Here is a 19419-nt window from a genome sequence, read left to right as displayed (position 1 = left end):
GAGAAAACATCAGAAGTAGAAAAAAACGGGACAGTAACTAATAAACTGATTGAAGTGTTATTCCACGTTCAGCCTTCCGAGAAAACTGTTACAGCTTAACTGAACCCTGGACCACAGTAAACTAAATTAGTTCTTGAAAACAACTACATAGTGACAGCACAATGACGCAGTCTTATTCTGTCACCACTATAAACATAAATAAAATCACGACCGGTTTGAAATTATCGGCCGTTAAGGAATTTATGTACGAATCCGCGACTGATATTGCCCTGTTACAAAAGTTCTAATTTCGGATTTGGTAATTCCCGGTTTTGTCAGTTACATAAATGTGTCTCCCGAAACAAGTGTTGGTACAGCTATTTTGGTGAGGGAAGGGATTACAGTAAGCGAGGTGGAACGACTGGAGTCCGGAAGGGGAATAGGACTAAATATATATGATGTGACTATCATCAACTTGTACGCCCCTTCAGGAAGTTCTCATCGAGCTGACAGGGCACGTTTCTTCAAAGATGACTTGATATACTTGTTAAGGAAATCGCCAAGACAAGGTGATTTTAATTGTGTTTTAAATCGAAAAGATCAGTTACCTAATTTTCATTAGTTGCGATTCTTGAGTTTCTCCCGGCGTATTTGATAATCAAAATATCCACGGGTGTACTGCCGGTCTACAGTGTCCAACGGGCACAATATTTCGGCGATCATACATGTCGCCATCATCAGGTGAACTGACGGACTGAGCTCCTGTGAACGTGCCGGCACGGAGATCCGTACACTATGGCTGCTCAGGGGGAACTGGGTTCGGTCGCGGCGGCGGCCGATTTAAATACCCTCCACCCGCGGCGCGCTCACTCCGCCGTCCGCGCCCCGGAAACCTACTTGTTTTCTCCGTTACGTGGACGACACGTTCGTCATCTGGCCACATGGTATGGATAAACTCCTTGACTTCCTTACACATCTAAACTCCATACGCCCCAACATCAAATTCACTACGGAGACTGAAAGAGAGGGTAAACTACCTTTCCTTGACGTCTTGGTCAAGAGAAGGCCTGACGGCACCCTAGGCCATGGGGTGTATCGGAAGACAACGCACACTGATCTGTATTTGCACGCGGACAGCTGCCACCACCCTTCACAGAGGAATGGGGTGCTTAAAACTCTAGTACATAGGGCGCGCACTATCTCTGACGCAGAGAGTCTACCCCAGGAATTGGAACATCTGAGAACTGTATTTCGAAAAAATGGGTACTCAGACTGCTCTCCGCCCACCCACTAGAGCAAAACCTGTGGAGATGGATGAAATCACGAGGGAGGAGGCAAGCACGGCGTTTATACCAATATACAGGCGCACTCTCGGGGAAAATCGCCCGCATTTTGAAGAAACACCGGGTCGGAACTGTGTTTTGTCCTCCGAATAAAACTCGTGCACTGGTGGGGAGCGCCAAAGATGACCTCGGTTTGAGGAAGGCCGGCGTGTACCAGATTCCGTGTCAATGTGGCAAGTTGTATATTGGTCAGACTATGCGTACCGTCGAGGATCGATGCCGTGAACACCAGAGGCACACTCGACTGATGTATCCAAGCAAGTCGGCGGTCGCTGAACATTGTTTGTCGGAAAATCACGCTGTGGAGTATGAACGCACGAGGATTCTGGTACAGACGTCGAGATACTGGGACAGCGTTGTTAGAGAGGCCATCGAAATTTGCACCAATGACGACCTCATAAACCGTGACTGTAGCTACAATCTTAGCAAGGCTTGGGAACCAGCGATTGGGTTAATCAAGAGTAAATCGAGCAAATGTATAGTTGTGACGACCACGGCGGACAGAGCCATCACACCGACGTCATCTCAGACGCCTTCGCAATCTGTTCCACCGCGCGACCGTGGCGCGGGGCGCGGACGGCGGAGTGAGCGCGCCGCGGGCGGAGGGTATTTAAATCGGCCGCCGCCGCGACCGAACCCAGTTCCCCCTGAGCAGCCATAGTGTACGGATCTCCGTGCCGGCACGTTCACAGGAGCTCAGTCCGTCAGTTCACCTGATGATGGCGACATGTATGAACGCCGAAATATTGTGCCCGTTGGACACTGTAGACCGGCAGTACACCCGTGGATAATTTGAAAACAATTAGTTACTGGTTTAGAATTAAAGGATATATGGAAAATCAAATACCCCTCCACTGTTGAGTTCACTTATGTCACGGCAACATCACGTAGCAGGATTGATATATATTTCTAAAAATCTTGTAACTTCCGTGACAAAAGTAGAAGCGATTCCTACGTACTTTTCACACCATTCAAGTGTCTTAGCTTGCATAAATCTAACAAGACAGCTGGTTCGCCGATTCAAGAATCAGTGGAATTTGAACACTTCCTTGTTAGTAAATCATGATTTAGAAGATCTGATTAAAGAAACATGGGCAATATGCCTGCGAGCCCGTAGTAGATATGCCACTGCTATTGACTGGTGGGTTAAAATGGCAAAGCCAAAGTTGAGGAAAGTTCTTATTCAATACAGTGCCCAGAGCGCAAGGGAAATGAAATGCACTATAGAGTATTACTATTCCGTTTTGAGATATCTATATGATCAAGTCTCAGCAGGTTCCTCACTTCGGATAGCAGACTTCAAGAAAGTCAAAGCCAAGTTACTTAATATCAAGAGAAGTCAAATGGAAGGGTTGAAAATAAAATCGAAGGCAAATTCGGTGTCAGAAGATGAAACTACTTCCCTATATCATTTAGTGAAGCATACGAAAAACGGGAGAAGGACTTTTATTCAAGAAATTCGAACAAAACACGGTACGATTCTCAGAACCCAGCAGGATATCATGGACGAGATTTATCGCTATTATTGCGAGCTATATTCTGTACATCAAAGTAGTGATGCTTCCTTGGAAGAATTCCTTGACATCCTAGCCCCACAGCTGACAGAAGATGACAACGAAAATTTTCTCGAGGTTGTCAGTGAAGAAGACGTGTATGAGACTCTGTGCGCCTCACCACCAAAAAAGTCCCCAGGACCGGATGGTCTGCCAGCAGAGGTTTACATCCGTTACTGGCCAATAGTAGGTGAGAATATCACGGACATTGTAAATGAGGTTATTCAGGGTAAAATGATTCCGGCTGAGTTTAAGGAGAGTAAAATTGTTCTGGTGCCAAAAATTAATGGAAACAAAGATTTAAATAATTTTCGTCAAATTTCACTGCCGAATTCTGATTATAAATTAATAGCTAGAATAATAAACAAGAGAATTTCATGCCCTACAGATAAAATTATTAGTCAACATCAGAACTGTGCGCAAGGCAGAACCATTTTTAAAAATCTAGCGGAATTCAGAGATATCATTGCAATAACTTCTGTAACAAACATAAAGTGTGCTTTATTGTTTATAGATTTTTATAAAGCGTTCGATGTAGTAAACCATGAATATCTTCTACAGACATTGAAGAAAATAGGTTTCAACGATAGGGTCATACAGTTGATTAAGAACATAGCAACTGGAATAAATGCTAAAATAGCGGTGAATTGTCAACAATCCAGGCCGATGCAAATACAACGAGGTGTTCCTCAAGGAAGTCCTCTGTCCATGTCGCTCTTCGCCATTTCGCTGGAACCTTTCCTCCGACAAGTCCATGCTACATTAAAAGGCTTAACATTATCAGGAAATAAAACAGTTATAAGAGCCTACGCTGACGATATAGCGGTCATTATAAGGAATAATGACGAGGTAACCACGCTAGCAACAGTGATTGATTCGTACTGTAGAGCATCTGGAACCAATGCAAACGGAAAAAAAAGTAAGATGTTAAATCTCAGAGGTTTTGATAATATCAACGTCGAGTGGGCAAAATTAGTCCGACAACATAAAACACTTGGGATCACCCTGACAGCATGCCCTATGAAAATGACGGCTTTAAATTGGAAAGTTGCAGCAGATAAAGTGCAAGGAGCCATTGTAGAAAATTTAGCTCGATATATGAACCAAGTTCAAAGAACACAGTATATCAACTCATGCATCCTTTCTAAGGCTTATTATACTGCCCAGCTGTTTCCAATACCGAGAATGATAGCGAGGAGAATAATGTCCAAAATCACAAACTTTTTGTGGAGAGGTGAAGTGTTCAGAGTACCTGCTAAAGTAGCCACTTTAGATCCTAAAAATGGTGGACTAGGATTAACTGATATAACGGATAAAGCCTCTGCTCTTTTTATCAAAAGGCAAGTTAATTTAATAAGAGACTCGCGAGAAAGCATAACCAGCCAACTTTTCGAGATCATTAAACCTCCAAGCCTGCTTCCCCCGATTGACGTGCAGAATATCAACAGTCGCTTACAGAACGTGAGGATTTTCTATGTTGAGTTTAGTTATGTCAGTGTCCAATTCAGGCAGTCCCGACACTTAACATCGAGAGCCATAATGCGGGAACGAAAGAAAAGCGAAGGAAGAAACAAAATAGAACGACAGTTTCCAAACATTGAGTGGACTGAGATTTGTAAAAACATTAGTTCTAATGTGCTCACGTCTAATATAAAAACGTCATGGTACAAGACAGTTAACAACATAGTTAGCACCAATGAAAGACTGCACGCAATCGGACTCTGTGAAACAAATTTATGTCAACAATGCCATCTAGTTGACACAGTAATTCATAGATATACTTGCAGTGGTCACATGAATAGTTGGAAGTGGATCCGGGAGCAAATAGCTCTGATTACAAGAACATCCCCTGAGTATATATCGCTGTCATTGATACACAGGCCTGAAGCACGCTATTTCCCAGAAGCAAAAAATAACCCTGTGTACTGGTTGCTGGGAAATTTTGTTAACTACGTCCTTAACAAATTAGGATCCGATAGCATCATAGAGTTCAAGGTATATAAGCTGCGTGAGTTCCACAAAATTTGAAGCTATTCGAATCACAAGAAAAAGTTCGGTAATATGCTAAAAATTGTATTTGAAAGAATGCGCATTGGTTAATATAAAAAAGAAGACTGTGTTGACAGTGATGTATTGTAGTTACCTTAAGAATACTATTTAAGATTTTACAGTATATTTATGATATGTGCTTTTTCGCCGGCCGCGGTGGTCTCGCGGTTCTAGGCGCTCAGTCCGGAACCGGGCGACTGCTACGGTTGCAGGTTCGAATCCTGCCTCGGGCATGGATGTGTGTGATGTCCTTAGGTTAGTTAGGTTTAAGTAGTTCTAAGTTCTAGGGGACTGATGACCACAGATGTTAAGTCCCATAGTGCTAAGAGCCATTTGAACCATTTGTGTGCTTTTTCTACTTCAGAGAGTAGTTTTTTGAAATTTATAAGCTAATGTACAGAACTTATGTGACATTGAGATTGTGTGTCTAATAGTGCCAAACACAAAACATTAAAGGTGCATTATTGGCTTATACTAGAAATTTGGAAATAGACAGTTTTTATAGAAATGTCCTTATCGATTGGTTAAAATCATAAGATTCTATCTGATAAATGTAATATTCAATGGCTGGCACATTGCCCTGTTCATTTTTGCAGTGAAAGACTGATTCTATAGATCTGACCACTTCAGATACATAGATTCAATTAATGTCCAGAAAGTGTAGGTGGAAGGCTGGTCAATTTTATTATATATCTCCTTTCCGCCATTCTCAAGTATTTCAGAAATTGTCTAATATGATTATTAAACTGCTTTATATTTAAAATTATCCCACCAACTTGCTGATATCCATCATAAAGAACTAATTATGCTTCTATAAAGATTGCAGCTCATAATTCAAAGTGCAGATTTTACTTCTTCAGGTTGAAGTTTGAATGTCTTTAAAAAAAATTTTTCTGGTAATTTAGCCAGTAACGCAATCTTCTGTTGCCTTTCCTTAACGTCAGCGCAATTGAAATGATCAAACCGTTTTGTTTAAATAACTTCATATATGTATAACTCAGTATGTATTTGGAACGTGTAACATTGTTTTTTTAATAAAGGTTTTTATAAAAAAAAAAAGATAGCTGAATGGTCAGCGTGACGGACTGCCGTCCTAAGGGGCTCAGGTTCGATTCCCGGGTGGGTCGGGGATTTCCTCTGCTCAAGGACTGCGTGTTGTGTTGTCTTCATCATCATCATTTCATCCCCATCCGTCGCGCAGGTCACCCAATGTGGCGTCGAATGTAATAAGACCTGCCCCAAGGCGGCCGGACCTGCCCCGTAAGGGGCCTCCCGCCAAACGCTCATATAATTTTTCCACACCACATGACAACAAGGATCTATCAAAGCTGTACGAGCTTCGTCAATAGGTCTCCGGAGATGTCATACAGATGCGACGGACGTGTGTTTATTGGTGATGAGGAGAACATTTGATAGCAGTGCAGGAGGTTCTAATATAAATTTTCACTACTAAGACAACTGTTAATTTGGATATGACTTTTTACGTGTTAACCTGTCTTACCAAGATCATCACCATCAGCCAAACTAATCCTTCCATGATGTGGCCCCTTTTAATCGGCGTGCATCATAGGATTCCAGCAGATTCTTCCATTACTGCTGAGCTTGACCTTCCAGTTGACAACTGAATCTAGCTCTATATGTTCAGTCGCTGCCCCATCTTTCTGGTGACCTTCCCACGGTCTTTTTTGGCATAAATTGAGCTCAAGTCTAGTATCTGTTTAGACCATCTGCCAACCCTTCTTCGAGCGACATGACCAGCCCACTACCTTCTCTAGATGCTTACACTTCCCGTTACTTCACAGAACTTTGTTGTACGTCTGATATCTACTGCTTTCTTTCGGTCTTTCTTTTTGTAGTAACATTTACCTTTGAAATCCTCGTTACTAAGAGTTTTCCAGTAATTGAACTCATTTAATGTCCATGTCTCACATCCATAACTTATTACTGGTACACATTGGACAGGAACTATTTTCTTTTCATCTCAGCCGATATATTATACTTGAAAACTGAATATTATTTTCCGTAACGTTGTGAGATTTACGTAATCCTGATTCATCAGTTTTAAAATATCGACTGGGGTGTATCATCATCATCTGAGGAATTCCTTTTTTTCATCTTGTCTACAGCACGTTCCACATCTGTGGGGAGAATTTCTGGGGTTTGGAAGACAGAAGCCCACCAAGATCTCTTTTATCAAACCATATTCGTAAGTCGACTTGGAAATGATTGTCAATAAAGCATTATTCTCGAAAAGCAGCTTACGGTGGTAACATGCATTTCTGCTTATGTAATTCCGTCAGCATCGACTAATTTAATTCGAATTCATTACATTACCCTCGTTATACGATAGTCGAATTACACATGACGATGGAGTCACATTGAAGCGGCAAAGAAACTCGTATAGGCATGCGTACTCAAATACAGAGATATGTAAACAGGCAGAATACTGCGCTTCGTTCATCAACGTCTACATAAGATAGCAAGTGTCTGGCGCAGTTGTTAGATCTGTTACTGCTGCTACAACGGCAGGTTATCAAGATTTAAGTGAGTTTGAACGTGGTGTTACAGTCGGTGCACGAGTTATGGGACGCAGCATCTCCGAGGTAGAGATTTAGTGGAGATTTTCCCGTACGACGATGTCACGAGTGTATGGTGAATATTAGGAATCCGGTAAAACATCAAATATCGGTGGGGTCGGAAAAAGATTCTGCAAGAACGGGACCGACGACGACTGAATGATATATGGGACCCCTCATACGTCTAGATACGACTCTGACAAGTGACACGTACATAAGCATCCATTCATGTCCATTGTACATACCGGCCAATTCTAGAAGGAAAATGCGACACCCCCCACGTCCAGAATTGCTATAGAGTGTCTCCAGGAACACTCTTCCGAGTTTAAACACTTCCGCTGGCTACCAAACTCCCCAGGCATGAACAATATTGAGCATATCTGGGATAAATGAAATGTCATGTGACGAGGGCCTCCCGTCTGGTAGACCGCTCGCTTGGTGCAAGTCTTTCGATTTGACGCCACTTCGGCGACTTGCGCGTCGAGGGGGATGAAATGATGATGATTAGGACAACACAACACCCAGTCCCTGAGCGGATAAAATCTCCGACCCAGCCGGGAATCGAACCCGGGCCCTTAGGATTGACAGTCTGTCGCGCGACCACTCAGCTACCGGGGGGGGGGGGGGGGGGCGGACATATCTGGGATGCCTTGCAACGTGCTGTTCGGAAGAGATCTCCACCCCCTCGTACTCTTACGGATTTATGGACAGCACTGCAGGATTCACGGTCTCAATTCCCTCTAGTCGAATCCAGGTCACGTCGTGTTGCGGCAGTTCTGTGTGTTCGCGGGGGCCCTACACGGTATGAGGCAAGTGTACCAGTTTCTTCGGCTCTTCAGTGTTTATCGTGCAACGTAGTAAATAGTGAAACAAACACTTTCGACTGAAAAAAAATAGTTTATTATACTTCACGCGTTCTTTTATTTGTTTACTTGGTTTTCCGTGGCAACGTGTGTAGAAAGATACTTATTCAAATGAGACGCTGCTTAGTTGTGCGAGCTGCGAACAGACAACTAAGCCAATATCTGTATGATAGTGTATCATAACTGTATCAGATTGCTCCGGTTCTCACCTGGCAGAGATATGTCCGACGTCGTCGTCGTGGTGCCGGCGGTGCTGCCGGGAGGTGGGCGTGCTGAGAGCGCTGGATGCGTTCGCAGCTCTGGAGGTGGTGGTGGTGGCGGCGGCGGTGGTGGTGTGGTGGAGGTGGTGCTTGGAGACGCCGGGCACGCTGGCGAAGGACGTGGCCGAGGGGACGGCCGGCAGCGGGCTGGCGGCCGGCGCCCTCCTGCTGACGGCGGCGGTGGCGGCGGCGGGGGCTGGGCTGGCTGCGGGCGCCACCGGCTGCGGGGGCGGCGGGGGCGGCGCGGGGCTGCCGAGGGCCGCCTCCTGCTGCGCGGAGGGCGACGACCGCGGCCGCTGCGCGCGGGGCTCCTCCTTCAGGTAGCGCTCCATCTCGTAGCACGTCTGCAACGACCAGAACGAACCCAGTCACAACACACCCCACACCTTCTGATGCCACTCCCACCAGCGGTGGCAAACGACTCTGCTGGTAAAAATGCAACCCCCTGAATGGCAAGGTCACCTTATTGACAGGTGAGGTGACAGGTAATTTGTCACTGTAGGAGAATTTTCACTCCGTCTTCAGGCCACAAATGGCCCATCGGGAACATCCGACCGCTGTGTCATCCTCAGCCAAGGATGCGGATAGGAGAGGCGTGTGGTCAGCTCACCGCTCTCCCGGTCGTTACGATGGTATTCTTTGACCGGAGCCGCTACTATTCGGTCGAGTAGCTCCTCAATTGGCATCACGAGGCTAAGTGCACCACGAAAAACGGCAACAGCGCATGGCGGCCCGGATGCGCACCCATCCAAGTGCCGGCCACGCCCGACAGCGCTTAACTTCGGTGATGTGACGGGAACCGGTGTATCCACTGCGGCAAGGCCGTTGCCCATTATAGGAGTATATGATAACAAATTCGGACCTGCTACGTGAAAACGAGACTGGAGGGTGAAATTTCGCTAGCGATACATGTGAAACATGTGTGCAAATACGTCTGGAATATTTCAAGTAGATGTAAAATATATCTCACATGTACCAACGAGGGCAAATCCACAGGAAAATAGCTCCTCGTAATCCCAGGATCAATAACAGTCGAATTTGGTGCACACATTACTTACTTTATGGAAAGAAATAATATGATAGTAACAACCAGCAACCATGTAAAAGGATGAGGGCGATAACGTGGTGGGAGAAGGGGGTAGGAGGAGATGGACAGGCAGAGTGGGAAGCAGGACGAGATGGCCAGTGAGAAGGGTGGGAAAATGGACAGAAAGCGAAGAGGAGATCGACAGAGAAATGAAAGAGGAGGAGAGAGAGTTAGAGGAAGAGATGGACAGGCGCAAGAGGAGCTTGACAGAGAAAGGTGGAAGAGCAAATGGACAGAGAAAGGGGCAGGAGAAGGACATGGACAGAGAGAGGGGTACGACAACATGGACAAGGGAGTGGTGGTTAGAGGAAGTAGAAGCGAGATGGAAAAGGAGATGGATGAGTAGAAGATTTGAATGAATACATACGCAGGCAACGTCTGGTAACTATTAGTACCTCATGTGCCTGTCGTGTAAATATCTGGGCGTCACGTTGCAAAGTGATATGAGGTGCAACGATCATATGAAAACTGTGGTAGGGGAGGCTAGTACTAAACTCCGGTGTATTGGGAGAATTTGAGGAAAAAGTAGTTCACCTTTAAAGAAGACCGCATATAGGGCGCTGATGCGACCTATTCTTGATTACTGCACGAATGTTTGGGCTCCGTACCAGGTGTGACTGAAGGAAGACATGAAGCAATTCAGAGGCGGGCTGCTAGATTTGTTACGGTACGTTCGAACAACACGTTGAGTGTTACGGGGATGCTTCGTGAACTCAAATGGCAATCGCTGGAGAGAAGGCGACGTTCTTTTCGAGAAACACTATTAAGAGAATTTAGAGAACCGGCATTTGAAGCTGATTACCCGAACGATTCTACTGCCTCCATCATACATCATGCGTAAGGACCGCGAAGATAATATACGAGAAACTAGGGCTCATACGGAGGCTGGCTCTATTTTCGAGTGGAACAGGGTGGGAAATGACAGGAATTGGTATAGGATACCCTCCACCACGTACCGTATTGTGGCTTGCGGAATATCTATGTAGATGTAGTAATGTGCTAAAGCAACCACTCCCCAGTTAATTAGTCTTTGCCCTGAGTAAGAGCGTTGGAACATGGCCGTAATGTCGCTTTTTTGGTATTTTAGCATTATATTTTATGATATGGCGTCGTACTACAACGAACAGGATTTTAATGAGCTTGTCCTGGTTGCTGCAGTGCAGCTTGCGAACATTAAGGGAAACTTTACCACAATATTTCACAATGTGATTGCTATACACAGAGTTTCTCCATTCCTCAGATTGATAGTTCTTTTGCAGACAACAGTGCAGTTATATCACGTAGCACAGTCACTTTCGTCCTACCGCGTCCACGCCGAACGCACCGAGCCGTGCAAAACCAACGAAAGAGTTTCGTCGCAGTGCTGCGCGTTGCGTCCGTTGTGGACGACAAACCACACCTTTCTGCCCTTTGTAGAGCAACAATGAACAAGTTCGGCGAGATGGCGGTACATCAAAGGATACAGTTCATTCGTGTGCTCTCTGTCTGGACCGAGTTTCTCGCTACCAAGCCAGAACGAGGCAGTAGTGTTCCGCCAGGAAGCGTGTAGATTAATTTGCGTTATAATGGTTCAAATGGCTCTGAGCACTATGGGACTTAACATCTATGATCAGTCACCTAGAACTTAGAACTACTTAAACCTAACTAACCTAAGGACATCACACAACACCCAGTCATCACGAGGCAGAAAAAATTCCTGACCCCGCCGGGAATCGAACCCGGGAACCCGGGCGTGGGAAGCGAGAACGCTACCGCACGACCACGAGCTGCGGACTAATTTGCGTTATATCTCAATCTAAGTTCCAGCTGGAATCATCAGGAAATAAAAACCTTAACAGATCTGTACCGAGCACAAACGGAACTGCGGAGTCCGAAATATAATGATTGGCACACAACAAAACACGACGCTGATTGCACTCCTGAGTGCAAATCTATTATGAACCATCGGCCCCCTAATCACCTCCGACCTCTTCAGTCCTGATTCTCCACGTCAGGTATCGCAGTCAACCCTCGAAGGAGAACATCATATTCTTCCCTATGAGTATTGTGCCTCTTTTCAAGAACTTGTTAATGATTTTTATCTCACAAAATGCATTGGTAATACAGAAAATTTTAAATAAAGAATGTATACTTTTCACTGCATCATTAAAAGACCTCAAATTTCAGGATCGTTAAATTACTGGTTCAGTCAAAATGACTACGTGTCTGAAATCTCTCAAAAATATTTGGTAAAAATGTTCAAACCTCCAATCACATTTTTAGGATCATCCAACTTCTGACTGATTTGATGCAGTCAGTCACGAATTTCTCTCCTGTACCAATCTTTTCATCTCAAGTAGCACTCCCATCCAACTTGCTCCATAGTTTCTTGGACACGTTCCAATATCTGTCTTTCCCTACAGTTCTTAACCTCTACAGACCCCCCTAATGCCTGCTGTCTTGAAACATGTCGTATCATCCCGTCCCTTCTCTTCAAACGGTTCAAATGGCTCTGAGCACTATGGGACTTAACATCTGTGGTCATCAGTCCCGTAGAACTTAGAACTACTTAAACCTAACTAACCTAAGGACATCACACACATCCATGCCCGAGGCAGGATTCGAACCTGCGACCGTAGCAGTCGCGCGGTCCCTTCTCTTGTCAATGTCTTACACATATTTACCTCCTCCCAGTCCATATTCTGTGCTCAGCAGACAATTCATTTTATTCAACATGTCCTGTAAGTCAACCTAGCTTCCACAGACGATAGAAACGTCATCAGCGAATCTTACCATTGAAACGTTACCGATCACTACCGAGACGTATGTCACTTAGAATACTATCTCCACTGTGCCACTCCGAGGCAATACTGACTAATTCCATTGGATCAGAAACTGACAAAACTGAGATTAAAGTTAAATTCATCGCGAAAATTCATCTTTAATTATACACTCCTGGAAATTGAAATAAGAACAACGTGAATTCATTGTCCCAGGAAGGGGAAACTTTATTGACACATTCCTGGGGTCAGATACATCACATGATCACACTGACAGAACCACAGGCACATAGACACAGGCAACAGAGCATGCACAATGTCGGCACTAGTACAGTGTATATCCACCTTTCGCAGCAATGCCGGCTGCTATTCTCCCTTGGAGACGATCGTAGAGATGCTGGATGTAGTCCTGTGGAACGGCTTGCCATGCCATTTCCACCTGGCGCCTCAGTTGGACCAGTGTTCGTGCTGGACGTGCAGACCGCGTGAGACGACGCTTCATCCAGTCCCAAACATGCTCAATGGGGGACAGATCCGGAGATCTTGCTGGCCAGGGTAGTTGACTTACACCTTCTAGAGCACGTTGGGTGGCACGGGATACATGCGGACGTGCATTGTCCTGTTGGAACAGCAAGTTCCCTTGCCGGTCTAGGAATGGTAGAAAAAAATGGTTCAAATGGCTCTGAGCACTATGGGACTTAACAGCTGTGGTCATCAGTCCCCTAGAACTTAGAACTACTTAAACCTAACTAACCTAAGGACATCACACACATCCATGCCCGAGGCAGGATTCGAACCTGCGACCGTAGCAGTCGCGCGGTTCCGGACTGCGCGCCTAGAACCGCGAGACCACCGCGGCCGGCTAGGAATGGTAGAACGTAGGGTTCGATGACGGTTTGGATGTACCGTGCACTATTCAGTGTCCCCTCGACGATCACCAGTGGTGTACGGCCAGTGTAGGAGATCGCTCCCCACACCATGATGCCGGGTGTTGGCCCTGTGTGCCTCGGTCGTATGCAGTCCTGATTGTGGCGCTCACCTGCACGGCGCCAAACACGCATACGACCATCATTGGCACCAAGGCAGAAGCGACTCTCATCGCTAAAGACGACACGTCTCCATTCGTCTCTCCATTCACGCCTGTCGCGACACCACTGGAGGCGGGCTGCACGATGTTGGGGCGTGAGCGGAAGACGGCCTAACGGTGTGCGGGACCGTAGCCCAGCTTCATGGAGACGGTTGCGAATGGTCCTCGCCGATACCCCAGGAGCAACAGTGTCCCTAATTTGCTGGGAAGTGGCGGTGCGGTCCCCTACGGCACTGCGTAGGATCCTACGGTCTTGGCGTGCATCCGTGCGTCGCTGCGGTCCGGTCCCAGGTCGACGGGCACGTGCACCTTCCGCCGACCACTGGCGACAACATCGATGTACTGTGGAGACCTCACGCCCCACGTGTTGAGCAATTCGGCGGTACGTCCACCCGGCCTCCCGCATGCCCACTATACGCCCTCGCTCAAAGTCCGTCAACTGCACATACGGTTCACGTCCACGCTGTCGCGGCATGCTACCAGTGTTAAAGACTGCGATGGAGCTCCGTATGCCACGGCAAACTGGCTGACACTGACGGCGGCGGTGCACAAATGCTGCGCAGCTAGCGCCATTCGACGGCCAACACCGCGGTTCCTGGTGTGTCCGCTGTGCCGTGCGTGTGATCATTGCTTGTACAGCCCTCTCGCAGTGTCCGGAGCAAGTATGGTGGGTCTGACACACCGGTGTCAATGTGTTCTTTTTTCCATTTCCAGGAGTGTAGCTCAAATTTCTGTTCATCACATTATTGCGATGGTAATTTTGTGTGATGTACAAATTTGACGAAAACACGACACATATAATCACTGAATCACACAACAACGTAGAATTTGTATTTTTCAAGAGTTAGTCACTTTGTCAACTGAAAAAGTTTTGTTTTTATTTCACTTTAACTTCCAATGTGGGTAATCATCACAATATATGTTACAGAGTTCTCTAACTCTTGGCCGTTGTGTTCCTGACGAGTGCTCACTAACTTGTAGTAGTCATCGTTCACAACAGGAGGACTATATTTCGGCAGGAGCATGAGATCGATCCTCTTTCCGTTGCTGATGTGACGAATATGTGGGTGTAGGGCATCCTGATTAATATTCGCAAATTCATGTTGGCAACCTGTTCTAGATTCCTTTAGGTTCACTACAAGGAATGAAAGATCCTCGCAAATGTGGTACTGTGCTGTAGAGAGTAAGGCAATAACCTCTCCAGTCGAATTCTTCGTCCGTCAAACCAATTACAGGTAAGCCATCGACTGTCTTCTTGCCGTTTCTTATATCATCTTCAAGAGTCTTGCAGACAAAAAACTCATTATGATTCATTTCAATTACTACAAGAAGGTTCTTTGTCTTGCAGTAACGAATTACGTTGTACCAGTCACTGGTGGGAAGATGTTTTGTGTCTTTTTCACTTTATATTCAGTCACCATGAAGCCGAAGTCATTTGGCAGATAGCTGTACCCAGATGTTAAAACCTTTAAATCTATAATATCCGCTTTGATTTTTGTGCTTTATGGAAGCTTCATCATAGTTAACACAGTTTTTATGTTTCGATTCTGATCGCCCACATATCAGAGTACGTCAGAATATGTTTGTGGGCTTTTGCTTTGTTTGTTATGAGCTGTTTCAGGCATGCAGCCACTTCGTGTGAGGCGCGAGAATCTTCTTTTCCTGGCCATACATCAATAAAGCCTTTGTTGTTCAAACCGGTTCAAATAGCTCTAAGCACTATGGGACTTAACATGTGAGGTCATCAGTCCCCTAGACTTAGAACTACTTAAACCTAAGGACAGCACACACATTCAAGCCCGAGGCAGGATTAGAACCTGCGACCGTAGCAGCCGCGTGGTTCCGGACTGAAGCGCCTAGAACTGCTCGACCATAGCGGCCGGCCCTTTGTTGTTACTAAAAGCATGATAGCCAGAGTTGTTTATGTACAAGTTTCATTTATAATATGCAGCCGATTTTTGTTATCATTACATATAAGTATTTTGTGGTAATACTAACAGTGTATTAAATGGCGTGATCACGTAAAATCAGTATCAAGGGGGACGAATGGAATATTTAGATTAAATATGAAAAAGAAAATGCTATAAAAAATATATAAGAAAATTGGAGTTAGTCACTTTGCCCTCCGGATGTTCAGTTGCCTTGGAAATTATTGTCACCTACTGGTGCAATAATTGACGAATTGAGTTAAAGTTTTTGGCCACTGTAAATACGTATGTTTGTGAGGCTTTGGTAATCAAAAACAGAAGAATTGTAATAAATTGAAGTTAGGTGGTTTGATTTCTCTGGGTTGGTTTGACCCACTGACGATGATTTCTACGTTTTTCCACTTTCAACTGATGATAAACAACTATGAATTCAAAACTTGGAATTTTCAGAGATTTGCCTCCTACTTTTATTGACACGAGCGCGCATTCTCTGGAACCACGCAGCGCACCTACGAACACTCTGCTACATTCTATGCATTTCGGCATTTTTATATCCGCTCTGCGCCGCGCGTTTGCGCAACGCACTGTGTGTCGCATCGGGTGTGGAGGTTGCTTCACAAACCGGGAGCTCGCTACACGTACGTGACATCGCGACTACCCGTAAGTACCGACGAGAGTTGCCACCACTGTGCCGTACTCCCTCTGGAAGTTCCAGTTCCCATGCACCAGATTACCATTTGCTGCGTGTATGTAACGGTATACGCTAACAATATAGGATAACTGTACTGGGCGAGGAGAGGAGCAATGTCCACTCACAGTGATGCCTTATTTGATCCGATCTGTGATGAAATTATGTGGAGCCTTGTCTTACAGCAGTCCTCAGTGGGAAGAACAGCAGGCTAAACACAATCGTCCCGACGACAGAACTGCGGGTGCGGGCCGAAACCTTACGCCGCCTCATCCTGCAGGAGGAGGCTTCCTGGTGGCCACCTCGCTCGCTCTCTCTCTACCGCTACCTTTTCTTTTTTGTGCGTCCGGCCTGCGGAAGCCACAACAAACACGAAGCAGAGATCAAAGGCAGGCTCTTCCGGGCAATCGCTTAGTATTACGCGCCGTCTTAACCCACCGTGGCTTCAAAGTAAAGCCGCCCTACTAATTAGTCGGGCCAATGGCAACTGCCCACTGGGCACTGTAACAAGACTGCAGGACCTCCAGAGGCTGGTTTCTGTCGTCTTAATCTCAGACGACGGACGGCTGCACCCCCAGATGCGTATCTCAAACAGTTACGTCGGGGTATTGACTGTCCAGTCATCCGAAGACTCCTCCTCAAACTGGGGCGGCGTCTAATACAGGAGCTTTTCTTTATATTTATTTATGTTTTTAAGTCATCAGTCTTCTGACTGGTTTGATGCGGACCGCCACGAATTCCTCTCCTGTGTCAATCTTTCCATCTCAGAGTAGCAATAACTGCAACCTGCGTCCTCAGTTATTTGCTGGATATATTCCAGGCTCCTTTCCTCTACAGTTGTTACCCTCTACAGCTACCTCTAGTACCATGTTCCAACAGATGTCCTATCATCTTGTTCCTTCTTCTTGTCAGTGTTTTCGATATGTTTCTCTCCTCACCGATTCTGCGGAGAAGCTCCTCATTCCTTACTCTACCGGTCCACCTAATTATCAATATTCATCTGTGACACCACAACTCCAAGGCTTGGATGTTCTACCGTTCCGGTTTTCTCGAAGTCCATATCTCACTACCACACAATGCTGTGCTCCAAACACATATTTCAGAAATTTATTTATCAAATTAAAATGTATATTTGATACTAGCAGAGTTTTCTTGACTATAAATTCCCTTTTTGCCGGTGCTAGTCTGCACCTTACTCTTCCTGTCAGGTGTTATTTTGCTGCCTAGTTAGCGAAGTTCCTTAGTTTCGTCTACTTCGTGATACCCAATTCTGATGTGTTTCTCGTTGTTCTCATTTCTGCTACTTCTCATTACCTTCGTCTTTCTTCGACTTACTCTCGTTCCATATTTTACACTCACTAAACTATTCGTTGCATTCAACACATCCTGTAATTCATCTTCACTTTCACTGAGGATGGCAACGTCAACAGCGAATCTTACCATTGATATCGATTCACTCTGAATTTTAATCCCTCACTTCGATGTGTAGATTCAACAGTAGAGGCGAAAGACTACGTCACTGTCTTACACCCTTTTTAACCCAAACTCTTCGTTCTTGGTCTTCCAGTGTTACTGTTCCCTTTTACTTCTTGTACGTATTGTATACTGCAAGTCTTCCCTACGGCTTACCCCTATTTTTCTCAGAATTTCGAACTCACTGCACCGTTTGATACTGTCGAACGCTTTTTCCAAGTCGACAAATCCAATGAACGTGTCTCGTTTGTACTTTAGTCTTGCTCCCATTATTAACCGCAACGTCAGTCCTATGTGACAAATGAAAACTTCAGGTTACGTAATGTTCACCAGACTCTCGAAGAACGCTGGTGACGTCTTGTTGTATGTACGTGTTTGATTAGAACATCGTCGCACTTCTAGTGATACTAGAAACAATTCTATCGTCCATGTGGTAAAGGGAGAAAAAAATCTTATATGACTGTGGAAGGTAATGGAACTGTATCCTGACACCATGCTATAAAGTAACAACGTCGTAACATCTCATGTATAGTGAAGAAAAAAATACGCCAGTTACCTCTAAAGACGAAACATGATCTTTTTCGCACTGGGCTTGCTGCTGTGAAAAGGTGTCTGTGCTCTGCTCTAACAATGGAACTTCTTCGATTCTCGAAACTTCCTGGAAGATTAAAACTGTGTGTCGGATGGAGACTCGAACTCGGGACCTTTGCCTTTCCCGGGCAAGTGCTCTGCCATCTGAGCCACCGAAGCACGACTCACGCCCCGTCCTCTACTTCCGCCAGTACCTCGACTCCTACCTTCCAAACTTTATAGAAGCTCTCTTGAGAACCTTGAAGGACTGGCACTCCTGAAAGAGGCACTGTGCTTGACAATGGAAAAAATCGAGACTCGTTTCTAGAATTTGTCGACCTAGAAAAGCATTCTGCTGTGTGGATGAGTGCAAGGTGTTTGAAAATTTTGAGAAAAATAGGAGCAAACTATAGGGGTAATATGTAGAACGGGTAATATGTAGAACGAACAAGAATCAAGAGGGAATAATCAGACTGAAAGACAAGAAGTGCTCGGATTGAAAGTGTAAGATAGGGATGCAGCCTTTCGCCCCTACTGCTCAAGCTAGACTTTGAAATGGAAATGAGCGTTTGGCGAAATTGGCCGGGAGACCCCTTACGGGGCATTTCCGGCCGCCTTGGTGCAGGTCTTATTACATTCGGTGTCACATTGGGCGACCTGTGTGCCGGATGGGGATGAAATGATGATGAAGTCAACACAACACCCAGTCCCTGCGCGGAGAAAATCCTCAATCCAGCCAGGAATCGAACCCGGCCCCTGAGGACGGCAGTCCGTCACGCTGACCATTCAGCTATCGGGGCGGACAAGCTAGACATTGAAGAAGCAAGATTGAAATAAAGGAAAGTTCAAGAATGGAACTGAAATCAGGGTAAAAGAATATCACTGACAGTATTCATTTGTAACATTGTTGTCCTCAGGGAAAATGAAAAAGAATTACACGCCCCAATTAACGGAATGAACAATTTAGTGAGTAATTTTCGAAAGAGAAAATTAATGAGGAACAGAAGAATTGAGAAAAGCGAAAAACTATATGTCAAAATTTGTGATCACAAAGTAGGTGAAGTTAAGGAATTCTGCTACCTTTGAAGCAAATAACCCATGAAGAACGAAGTAAGAACATAGAAAGCAGACTGGCACAGGCAAGGAGGACTTTCCTGGCCAAGAGAATTCTACCATGAAAGAACATAGGCCTTAATTTGAGGAA

General features: G+C 45.4%; 1 protein-coding gene across 1 annotated transcript in view; it reads right to left on the bottom strand.

Annotated features, from left to right (window-relative positions):
- Positions 1–8955, bottom strand: part of LOC126260539 (zinc finger and SCAN domain-containing protein 5B-like) — a 74567-nt gene extending 65612 nt beyond the window's left edge. The window contains exon 1 of the mRNA XM_049957874.1: positions 8573–8955. Within this exon, the coding sequence (XP_049813831.1) occupies positions 8573–8955 (383 nt within the window). The remainder of the gene's footprint in view (positions 1–8572) is intronic.
- Positions 8956–19419: the final 10464 nt, after the last annotated feature.

Source organism: Schistocerca nitens, chromosome 5, assembly GCF_023898315.1.
Source record: "Schistocerca nitens isolate TAMUIC-IGC-003100 chromosome 5, iqSchNite1.1, whole genome shotgun sequence".
Lineage (NCBI taxonomy): Eukaryota > Metazoa > Arthropoda > Insecta > Orthoptera > Acrididae > Schistocerca > Schistocerca nitens.
The sequence above is the reverse complement of the archived record's forward strand: the minus strand, read 5'-3'. Positions and strand labels throughout refer to the sequence as shown.